Below are 12,386 nucleotides of genomic sequence, written 5' to 3' on the forward strand. Positions count from 1 at the left end.
TGTTTGTCCTCCATTGTCTCCAATATGCATCTCATGCATAATGTCAAGAAGGAAGCATAATTTAGCTGTTTATATATTTCTGGCTGACAGCGCCCATAGATACACCGACTAGATATATGGACGAACTGTTCATTTTGCATATTGCATAAACAAGACAATTTATTTACAAAGGAGGGGGGTGGAGAGAGAGAGGGAGAGAGAGAGAGAGGGAGGGAGAGGGAGAGAGAGAGAGAGAAAGAGGGGGGGAAAGAGAGAGAGAGAGAGAGAGAGAGAGAGAGAGAGAGAGAGAGAGAGGGGGAGAGAGAGAGGCCCGCGTGCAGCATTGATTTACGCTCCATTGACGCTTTATCAGGCTCGAAGAAAAAGTCCGGCCAATCAGTTTGCTCCTCGCGCACAGACCCAACAACGCCGCGCGCTGTGCTATACTTTGTTTCGCTATAGTGAGTTGGAAGCAAGGGGGCTCGCGGAGGAGAGAGAGAGAGAGGGAGAGCGACAGAGAGAGAGAGGGGGGGCGAGCGAGCAAACGACAGAAGAGAGAGAGAGAGTTGGTGAAAGAAACCAAAGCAGACAGAGCGAGCGAGCGAGCGAGAGAGAGAGAGAGAGAGAGAGAGAGAGAGAGAGAGAGAGAGAGAGAGAGAGGGAGAGCGAGCGAGCAAACGCCAGAAGAGAGAGAGAGTGAGAGAGAGAGAGAGAGAAATCTCGCTATGTCCTGCTTCATGTTTTCCATTCAGTGAACACGGCGCGTTTCGCAGATAATGTCCGAGAATGTCCATTTCTGGAACTTTGAGCAACTATTACGTGGACTCTATCATAAGTCACGAGAGCGATGAACTCTCGACCCCGGTTCGCTTTCCCAACGTTCAGTATTCCGGCTCGAGCTCAGCCGCAGCCGCAGCCGGAGGTGGGAGGCAGCCGGGCGGCGCGGCGCACGCGGAGCATCCCCATCCCGATTCCTATCCGTCCTGCAGCTTCCAGCCGAAGCCTCCGGTCTTCTCTTCGTCCTGGAGCCCGTTCAGCCCGCACCACGCCGCCAACGGCCTCTCGGCGGTCTACCACCCGTACATCCCGGCCCAGCACGTGCCTTCCGCGGACACACGGTACCTCCGCTCCTGGCTGGACTGCGCGCCGCGCGGCTCCGAGTCGGTCCCGGGGCAGGGCCAGGCGGGGCAGGTCAAGCTGGAGCCGCTGCTCGGTCACCTCGGCGGGGAGATCCCACCCAAAATCGGCGGCCAGCACCAGCACGAGACCACCACGTACATTCTGGAGTCGTCCACGGCGGCTCGCGAGCTGAACCACCATCCCGCCGCCATCCCGGGCACCGGGTTCGACGAAAATAAGGACATTTGTGACGGGAGCGAGGACAAAGACGGACCGGATCAAAGTAAGTTATTAAAGCAGGAAGTAGCGCGCGAGAGAGAGAGAGGGGAGAGAGAGCTTGTAAAGGCTTTTAATGCCGCCATAAAACAAGAACAAAGAGCCGGAGACCCAAACTGCCCCCTCACCCGCTCTCTAACTTTACTACTGTTATATTTATATTATCCCACTGTTATCAGCTGGGCCGGGGGGACGCAACACTTGTAATGGCGTTACGTAATAGTCTTAATACAAAAAGTAACCATATTCCATGACGTCACATAAACTGTTTAATGTTTATATTTTCTAATCTGCTACATTTATACCTGAAATATGACTGAAATATGACTCAAATGAATCTGAAAGTGAGTGAAACTAATCAGAGTGCAGTGCTGAGTTGGGTAATTGGATTAGGAATAGGCTTCTCTAAATGCATTTTCTAATTAGCCTACAAACAGTAACAGTATTCTGTGACGTGACCTGAATATAATATAATGTAATGTATAAGTATATTGTATTCTGATAACAGATACTTGTGCAAAAAGAGAGGATTACATCTGGGAATAGGCTACTTCTAAAGTGAAAGTGAGAAAGTCAGCAGGCCTTTTAAACAGGGGCAGCTGGTCCACGTCAGAACATTTGTGTTTGCAAAACATGAAAGACATTTGCAGAATTTTGTAATTATTCACGTTGTTTTTTTTTATCTAATCTGGTACCTTTACAAAAAGTGAAGTGAGAAAGTTACTGAAAGGACTCAGAGTGTATTGTTGCTGAGTTTGAGTAACTCCTTGGATTACTGATTACAGTTTTGATGAAGTAACTAGTAACTGTACTGGAATACAGTTTTAAAGTATAGCCCAGCGTTGGCCTGTATTATATATATACTGTATATACATGTATATGTTGTATATATATATTTCTGTCTCCCAGTAGGTGTCAGGCCATTTGCACCTCTCTCCTGTTTGAACGGGACCAACTGGTTTAGTGCTTTAGGTTTTTTGTGTTTTTTTACTGCAGGTCCACTGTAGGTCTCTCTCCCTCTCTCTCTCTCTCTCTCTCTCTCTCTCTCACACACACACACACACACACACACACAGAGAGAGAGAGAGAGAGAGAGAGAGAGAGAGAGAGAGAGATCAGGACAGCTTATCTGCGCTCCATTGCATTTTAAAGCTCCTTCATGTCAGTCAGCAACAAGCCCGGCTGACCGGCCAGTCATAACTGTGAAGCCCCGCCGTGCAGGCCGGTGTGACGGCAGGCCGGTGTGAAGGCAGGCCGGTGTGAAGGCAGGCCGGTGTGGAGGCAGGCAGGCCGGTGTGACGGCAGGCCGGTGTGGAGGCAGGCCGGTGTGGAGGCAGGCCGGTGTGGCGGCAGGCCGGTGTGGAGGCAGGCCGGTGTGGAGGCAGGCCGGTGTGGCGGCAGGCCGGTGTGACGGCAGGCCGGTGTGGCGGCAGGCCGGTGTGGCGGCAGGCCGGTGTGGCGGCAGGCCGGTGTGGAGGCAGGCCGGTGTGGAGGCAGGCCGGTGTGGCGGCAGGCCGGTGTGACGGCAGGCCGGTGTGGCGGCAGGCCGGTGTGGCGGCAGGCCGGTGTGAAGGCAGGCCGGTGTGAAGGCAGGCCGGTGTGGCGGCAGGCCGGTGTGAAGGCTTCACACGCGGCAACACCGACAGTATTTTCTCAGTGCATTCCTGCTGCTTACCGTCCACTGTGTTAGAACCGGCTTCCACTCACTATCTCGCCGATATCGATCTCCAATATGGAGAAAAGTTGATTTGACCAGCAGGAAGGAGCTTCAGAGCTTTATGGTGGGCTACTGGACAGGCTGGATCATCTTTTGTATATATATATATATATATAACTAATTGTATATAATGAGGTGACGTTGAACTTTATTGTGGGAGCAATGTTAGATTCATGGAGGCCATTTTGTGCTATTATTACTATATTACTTGTTATGGCTGGGACAGAGGCTTGTTGTTTTCTGCTTGGGTCACTTTGACCTAAATTCTGTTGTAGTACATAGTTTTCCATCATTTGAGTGTGTGTGTGTGTGTGTGTGTGTGTGTGTGTGTGCTGGGAAAAGGGGAGTACATTGTCACATTCCCGTTTAAATATCCCTCTGTATCTATCTAGAATCTGTTATAACAAGGACCAGTTCCCCTACAGATGGACTGAGAAGAGAAACCAGTGCATTGTTTCCAATTACTGTTGGTCATAATTTGCTGTCAGGACGCCCCCCCCCCCCCACCCCACCCCCCGCCGCCGCCGCCTCTCTCTCTCTCTCTCTCTCTCTCTCTCTCTCTCTCTCTCTCTCTCTCTCTCTCCATCAACTCAAAATATTCCCAGTGTGTCAACCTTACACTCGCTCTGTCTTCTTCTAAAAATCATAAAATGAGTCAGACCGTCCATCACCCACCTGGCGTCTCGAAGCCACAAAGCAGGCTAGATTAGTTCTCAATAGACCAAGGCCTCATAACTCACCGCGCGGCGCGGACCAACAGTGCGCGCGGTGTTTACAGCGGCACACTGTACCGTCAAGCTCCGGTCATATCCGCGTGAACATCAGCAGCTGAACGCCCGTCGCTGCTTCTGCTAGACTTTGAAAGGAGAATGTAAATGTGATATATATATATTTTAAACCCCACTGGGATCTGATGGTGTTTCAATCTGCAGCCTCAACTCAGGAGATAAATTCGGGTCGCAGGGAATGAAACATCTCTACAGTCTTTCCTGTATAAATCCAAATGTTTTGCCAAGACACACATGGTTCACCTACATCTTTATACATCTCTCTTAAAAGTCATATATCGTGAGCTCGGAGTTATAAGGTCAAATCTGAAATATACTGAGCGTCAAAGATTTGACATCCCAGCTGGAAAAAAACTGCGATGTAGTCTACTTTATATCTTTTTAAAATATTGAACCCCAAAAGGCTCTTTAAAAAAAACACCACACGAGCATAAAGTAGAATTCAAATTTCATGGATATGTGGATAACTCAATTTTGTAAAAAAAAAAAGGCTTCAGTGGCTAATGGATAGAATAGAATAGAATAGAAAAACTTTAATGTCCTCATTGAGACAATTAGTTTTGAAATGGATGAAATGAACACACAGTAGGCTATAGTCCTTATTTCCAGTCTTACAAGCTGATTGGGTATTAATATGGGAAAACATGAATTTGTATAATTTCACACAAATTTCCACAGTTGTTTTATTTTAATAAATACTATAATCCACAGTGTTTGTGAGTTGCTCTTTTATTCCTTTACTCGCTCTGCAATAATAATGATAATAATATTTCACCTTTCATAATGTCCCAATCATCTTGATATAAGGCCGTCGGGTGTTTTTCCAGGACAGCGTGGCTTTCAATGGTTGTTCTGTTTTTTTATCATCACTTGCAATAACAATAACATTTAATCCATCATGTGCGGACGGGGTTGGCGAGGTCTGTCCGGCGCGAGCCAGCGTTATTTTCCAAGGTTTTTGACTTATTTTGGGTGGGAGAGGAGAGAAGCGGTAACTGGCGAGCTTTTCTGGAAACAGACATATATATTTTATATTTTTGTTTTTTCACGGAGGCTGGTGAATATGAACGGGCTCAGTTTCCTCTCTTCTAATACCGCCGAATAAATCTGGAGCTTTATTTTTGCCAAAGGAGTCTGCACGTTATAGGAGGCAGATCCATCCGTCTGAGCGAGAGACAGTCTGCTCTGTGTGTGTGTGTGTGTGTGTGTGTGTGTGTGTGTGTGTGTGAGAGAGAGAGAGAGAGAGAGGGGGGGGGGGGGGGGGATGTGACTGCGCCTCGCTCTCTCCAATCTAGTGCATGGGATTGCGCACGTCCACGTCAGGCTCGCGCCCCCACGGTGGCCTTTTCAGAAGAAGAAATACAAATACTACAGCACACACACACACACACACACACACACACACACACACACACACACACACACACACACCCTCACTCACTCACGCACGCGCACATAGCGGCCTTATTACAGCGTCTGAGCCGGCCATCCATCAGAGAAGCGGGCCGGTTAAGGACTGGATGGAGCCCAGCAGCCTCCAGTCTGAATTATTAGACTCTCCAGCAGTAACACGGTGTAGCCCGGTCTGGCCCGGCACTGGCCCGGTCTAGCCCGGGCCCAGCTGTAGCCTATAACAGATTCCGGTGTCCAAACCGGCAAAACCGGGAGGGATCTCAATAAATATATCTCTCCCGGAGCTGTTTTCAGCACGTCAGCGGTTTCTCGCGCTTTCTTTTTTCTTTCTATATTGCAGTCAGTCCTGGTGGCAGAGAGGAAGGAAATCACCCAGCTGTGTGTGTGTGTGTGTGTGTGTGTGTGTGTGTGTGTGTGTGTGTGGTTTCTTCCCCTCCAAAACATCACATCCAGTTAAAACCAGCGGCTTACAGCGAGGCTACAGATTCCCTTTGTGTTACCGGGACCGGGCGGCGATCCAGAATAAACTCCAAAATTACACTTCAGTCTTTGTGCTGCTGCTGCCGGGAGAGCGCGCGAGAGAAAGTTATTACCCCCGAAGTTTATTAAGTTATAACGCAGGGCGAACAACCCCATTAATTGGCGTGTTGCTGTTGCTGGCCGGGTGAGATGGGGTGTGTAAGGGCTGTGTGTGTGTGTGTGTGTGTGTGTGTGTGTGTGTGTGTGTGTGTGTGTGTGTGTGTGTGTGTGTGTGCGTGTAGTAGGGGGGGGTACTATAAAATACGACGTCGGGAAATGTAATAACGCGCCTTTGGGATATATGAGAGGTCAATTTCTGGGACTATTAGGGTGAAATTGCGAAGAGAGAAAGGAGAGAGAGAGAGAGAGAGAGGGAGATGTGTGATATTGGTGTGTAACCGTTTCGGTCGGTGTTTCCGTGCCAGCGGCATTCGTCACGGTGGACACGCACGCACACACATACACACACACACACACACACACACATACACACGCACACAGAGGCAAGCACACACCATATAGGCCTACATTTCAACGCGTTGTGCCGCGGGCCGTATAGCAGGACGGTTTTACGGGAATATCAATCTTTTTATTCCTGGGCTTGTCCATCTCTCTCTCTCTCTCTCTCTCTCTCTCTCTCTCTCTCTCTCTCCCCCCCCCCCCCCCCCCCGTATAAAGTGACGTACTGTGACATCTGACGCGCCTGCCTGAGAGGCAGAGGCCGCCGCTCGGGTTTCTCCAAGCCAGACAAGCTGCTTATAGCTGTAGGCTGGAGAGAAACTGAGAGCTTCAATGGGGAACTATACAGCTTGTATGTCTCTCCCCCCCCCCACCCCCCCCCCCCACGCTTTTCTCCCCCCCTCCCATCCCCCTTATATAGCCTATATTCTCTCCTCTCTCTCTCTTTCTATCTGCCTCCATCTTTACTCTCTCCCCACCCTAGGGAGAAAGAGAGAGAGCTAGGCTGTACCACCCCCCTGCCCGCCCCCTTCACCCCCCACCCACCCCCCTCCCTCCCTCCCTCCCCCGTTATGGGATCCTCTCTCCAGCCTCACACCGGTTCGTCATCCCGGGTGACAGCCGCGGCCGGGGCTCCGCTCCGGGGGTAATGGATGGTCCTGGAGGTGATTATACACCCGGGGAATGCGAAGCACCCACTTTACTGGGTGACAAAAGCACCCCCCCCCCCCCTCCCCCTCAACCCCACCCTCTACCCCCCCTACTCCATCCTCTCCTCACCTCTTTACCAGGCATTATTTTGCGCTGAGATGAAATCGATCTCCTACATGCTGGAAAGTTGGAGGAAATTGATTCCAGAGGGTATTAAGGACGTATTTGCTGATGATGGTCGCTAACTAACTGGATGGCTGTGGGAATAATGTGAAGGGCTATTTCTCTCTCTCTCTCTCTCTCTCTCTCTCTCTCTCTCTCTCTCTCTCTCTCTCTCTGTCAGAGCCAAACATGGACAGGCGTTTGGATGATGCAGTGTGTCAGTGCATGGCGGCCATGTTGGCTCCACGATCATGCTCCTAACCCGAGCCTATATATACAGTATATATATAGAATGTATTTAGCCTATCTGTTTTTTTAGTCTGAGTTCTATGCAAAGCAGTAGGCATTTATGTGGATTTTTTTTTTAAATCTCTTAAATCTTTAGACCTTGACTCTCACATCATCCATAAATGAACCGTACAGTGAATCCCCTGCTGTGCCTAAAGATGGTGATGGAGAGTCCATCCTGCTGCCTCAAATCCAGTTGAGTCCCATTTAGATCTCGGTAATGAATCTGGTCTCAGCTTGGTTAGCAAGAAAGACACATTTTTTCACAAAGTTTGAAAGAAAATCATTGTTCAGAACCGCTTAACACAACCTGAATATTATGACACCAGGGCATTGCTGTTTGATCAGTGTGATAAACAGATAGATCAGTAAATTCAGTTAGGCTACTGTAGCCTGGTCAAATGACACTTTATATCAGAAGAGGATCAGCAGATAAAAAAACAACACCAACTCTGGATTTGCCTTCTAAAAGGTTGATCTTCTTACTTGACAATGCAACTTTAGACAATGCTAACGGGTGCTTACCTTAACCTACTGTATGCTAACATGTTAGCATGCACTCAGGGCAGAGAGAGGCTAACTAACACAGACACTAGATGATTTTGGTTTTAGTGTAGGCCTACTCCTCCTCTCATAACTTGGAAAAGGAAGTTGACCAATGAGCAAATTTCCAAAAAGTCAGTGTTTCAGCTTCTTCCCGTGGTCCTGAATGTTGTGACTATTAGCCTAGCTCCGCTAACGAGGCAGAAACAGGTTGTTTTCACCTGTTTGTTGTCATCTGTTTGTTTGTTTGTCGTCTATTTGTTTGTTTGTTGTGTGTTTGTTTGAAAGCAAGATATCTCAAAAGTTATGAGGGGATTTGGCTGAAATTTGGACAGTTGTTTAAATTTTTGGTGGTGATCTCGATCTGGGATTTCCCGCCATTAGACGATTATCTGTTGTTAGCCAACTGTTATGCTGCATTCATGTGCGGGTGGGAAAGTCCGACATCTGGGACTTCCACATTGGCTGCTAAACAGCGCTGCTTTCAGTTGCTATTTTGTCAGAAAATCAAACCCGGAAGACAAACAATAAACAAACAAACCGTTAAGGAGGCTGCAGCTTTGACAGTGGGAGAATTGTTCGGTGTCGGTGGAGGTTTCTGTTGTGCTGAGTGTCTTCTAGTTTAAAATATGGTTTCCAAACAGATTCAATGCTATTTTTTCTTAATATTTGCTCTCTATCACTGGCCTAATGCTAAAAACCTCTAGATAAACGTAGGTCTCAGTTAGGCTGAGGTGAGGTGAGAGCCACACCTCTGTGTGTTTCAACGCATCCAACAACTTGGCTGAACTCTAGCTATGTATGGACCAACGCATATGGATATAAACCCGTTAAATTAAGCGAGATCCCGATTAAAAATAAAACGAACTGTTTAATCACTATGATGCCACACACAAACGGCTCTTTGTAAATAACGCGGAGATGTTCTGCATGTCATGTGCAGGTCTGTGAATTGCCTTGGCAGCATAGCAAGTCAAGATTGTCACGGTACTAAAATATTACCAGTGAAATTGAAGACAGACGAAGCCTCCACCCAAACTGGCAACAACAGTTAGGAAATATACCTCTGGGAGGGACACACACACACACACACACACACACACACACACACACACACACACACACACACACACACACACACCGCCTAGTCCTCCCTCTTGGCGTTAAAAGCCGCTGCAGGTCTGGCTCTCCTCGCGGCCTGTGAGTGATAACATCATCCCCGCTCCGTTTCCAGCCAAAGAACCGAGGCTGCACTTTACACGAGAACAGAAAATCTCATTTTTAACTCCTTGTCTCGCAGACCTGATCTCCCCCTGGCCGCCCGAACTGGAATAAATCTCATTTCTTGCGGTTAGACAGCCGCGAGGAGAGAAGCTCGCTGGCCTTAAAGTTACCCAAACTGATTTAAATGCAGCATTATTTTCCCCAAATTTGGCCTGTTGATGAGGCTACACATGTGAAGCCTCCAGTGTTTCATTCAGCCCGACTTACGGTGCCTCGGGAAGGCTTCAGCAACAAAACAGTATACAGCATAAACCAATTTCTTAACCAATAAATCCTGCTTTTACTCTTCTCTCGAGCCCACATTTGGGTTTGAAAGACACCGCGGACCGGGTTGGTGTCGCTGGTGAAAAGCAGCAGAGAAACAGCGGTGTTTTGTTTTTTTTAAAAGCGCTGTGTGAGTCCCAGTGTGTTGCAAGCTGCCTCATAGCTGGGATGCCTCGGTGCTTTGCAGAGGGAACGCCAAATAGCTTTTAGCCCTAAACCAGACCAGACCCATATGCGTCCCAAACAAGAAGACTCCGCTAATTACATCGGTCTGAAAGGCATGAAGGGAGGAGGGGGGGCAGAGAGTGGGAAGAGACCGAATTAGAGACAGAAAAAGGGACTATGAGAGGATGGAGAGACAGAAAGAGAAAGAGAGAGAGAGAGAGAGAGAGAGAGAGAGAGAGAGAGAGAGAGAGAGAGAGAGAGAGAGAGAGTGAGAGAGAATAAATCAAGACAATAATTCATAATTTTCTCTTTGAAAAAAACAAAAAAACAAAAACCATCCCATTCAATTCAAGCTTCTATATTTACGTCGGACATTTTGCGAACGCTGTTATTTAGGACTATTTCAAACGCTTCGTTCCCACAATGAAAGACGCGGTTTCTACCTAGTTTATTCTATTTTTTGTTTCTTCTTTGTCTCTCCGTAGCTCGTTGGAGCGTCTCACGGCTCTGATGTGGCAAACCGGAGCAGAATCTAAAAAGCTCTTGTCTCTGTTTGTCACCTTTATCCACTGAATGTGACCTGGCATCACACATAAAAAATGTTTATGAGCCAATCATCACGCCTTGTAAAATATCAGTAACAGCCTGCGTGGGATTCGATGGGAAATTCAGTCGGTTTGTTATAATTTCCTGAGAAAGTTTTATTTGTATTTTGTTGTGGGAGAAGAACTCAAGAATTATTTTCCGACTCGTCCCAACAGGGAGAGACACGAATTTCCCACTGGGTTTTAATTTAGGGGAAATCTGAACGGAGGCAGCGACAATCTGCTTCATGCAAGAGTCGCACAATATTAGCCAATAATTGTGGGAAAAAAAATGTAGGCTATATTTTGTATTATTGTGTTTTTGCTGTCATCACTCGAAACAATTGTGTGCTTCATTTCTGGTCACAAAATGTGATTTAAACACACACACCCACACACACACACACACACACACACACACACACATCTTCCACTCTTCACTCGAGTTTCACTATGAATTCAGATATGAAGATCCAGGCTAAACTCACTGGCGATTGTAATTTTAGTTTTTGTTGTTGCATTGCTTAGAAAATTGCAACATTTTAGTGAGTTAATCAGTTGTTTTTGAAATGTTGAACAATGGATGTTTCCCCCTTTTACTTCTGATTCAAAGGTTTGAACTGTTCTGTAAACGGGTCCCGTTAAGAACCACGCATGCGTATCAAGTCAATATAATATGAAGTAATGGGGAGTCTCTTATAAGGACAAAAGGTGTCAAATATTTTAGACAAAACGTTTACTGTTTTACTAAGAATGAGCCTGTCTGCTATTATCACTGGCGACAGAAAAAAATCCATATAATAACGTGTTTTGGGATCATATATGAGTTTTATTCACTTCTGTCATTTTATTGTTTTCAATCCCTTTCTCCCTTTGTAATCTTATAACACTCACTTGAATTTTGACGACTTTTACGCACGGATGATTTGATTAAGGATGACAGTGTAGCAGCAGATTTTTTTTCAAAGCATCCCTCTAAATCATGACAGAATTTAGGCCAAACTTACTTATAGCATCAACTTACCACTCCATCATCTTGCTTTATTGAACACTAACAACTGAGCTGTACATCTTATCTGTAACTGCAGGGTTTCATTCATGATATTTCCCTCATGTTTGTCATTTGAATGGACCTGCCTTTCTCTTCTTGCGTCTTGCTGACTTTTACGCACGGGTGTCAGTGGCAGGTTACAGTGAGCAGACCGTCTGTCTTCCACATCGTGTCATATAAGGTCGGCTAAGGATCTCCTTGTGCCAAACTCGGGTCCCTGTGGACACCGTGAACCTGTTTTACGCACGAAACCGTATATATTTTCGAGCAAAGCTTTTACGCACGAGGGTTCTACAACTTTTACGCATGGAGAGATGTTGATGTCTTGTTTTATTTGTCATCTGACGTGATTTTGCTCGGCTGTATCATTTTGGTGTTATAAAACGTGAGAGAGAGAGAGAGTGCGTGAGTGAGACTTTCTAATTCATTGACTTTCTTTCTGTCCTTCTCTCCCTCCAGACGACCCCTCCGCCAACTGGCTGCACGCGCGCTCCTCCCGAAAGAAGCGGTGCCCGTACACCAAGTACCAGACGCTCGAGCTGGAGAAGGAGTTCCTCTTCAACATGTACCTCACGCGGGACCGGCGGCACGAGGTGGCGCGCGCGCTGAACCTGACGGAGCGGCAGGTGAAGATCTGGTTCCAGAACCGGAGGATGAAGATGAAGAAACAGAGCAAGGACCAACCGAAGGACTAGCGGGCTGCACACGCACACGCATGCACACACACACATACACACACGCACACACATCACGAACCGGACACCCCAACATAAAGTCCCCCACTTCTTATGTCCAGAACTCAAAATATATAAGTACACCCCCCCTCCCCCCCCCTAGAATTTATTTTGAGCTCCAGGCGCTACCACGTGAACTTTCTTCCAATCACATCAATCTGTACAACTGATCAATAGGTTTATTGATCGTTAACAGGCGCCCAGAGGACGCCGCCATGTTACAAAGGACGCTGGAGTCTTAACGGAAAGAAGAAAAACTAAAGTAATTACAAAAATACAAAAACAACAACAGAAACGTTCCATCCTATCTTTCTGTTTGATGTTTGACAAAATGGAGGCTGGGGGTTTGGAGGACGGGCACGTGCTGTTTCTGTGTTCGTGTCTTTCCCA

General features: G+C 47.2%; 1 protein-coding gene across 1 annotated transcript; it reads left to right on the forward strand.

Moving 5' to 3' along the window:
• Positions 1–765: 765 nt before the first annotated feature.
• Positions 766–11,957, forward strand: hoxb9a (homeobox B9a). The gene is made up of 2 exons (XM_071897146.1): positions 766–1,381; positions 11,722–11,957. Exons 1-2 carry the CDS (start codon positions 766–768, stop codon positions 11,955–11,957), a joined length of 852 nt encoding a protein of 283 aa, XP_071753247.1.
• The last annotated feature ends 429 nt before the right edge of the window (positions 11,958–12,386 follow it).

The sequence above is a fragment of the Centroberyx gerrardi genome, chromosome 7 (assembly GCF_048128805.1).
Source record: "Centroberyx gerrardi isolate f3 chromosome 7, fCenGer3.hap1.cur.20231027, whole genome shotgun sequence".
NCBI lineage: Eukaryota > Metazoa > Chordata > Actinopteri > Beryciformes > Berycidae > Centroberyx > Centroberyx gerrardi.

Coding starts and splice junctions, on each gene's coding strand:
- hoxb9a (XM_071897146.1), top strand. CDS start 766: ATGTCCATTTCTGGAACTTTGAGCAACTATTACGTGGACTCTATCATA. Junction 1,382..11,721: donor CAAAGACGGACCGGATCAAA/GTAAGTTATTAA, acceptor CTCTCCCTCCAG/ACGACCCCTCCGCCAACTGG.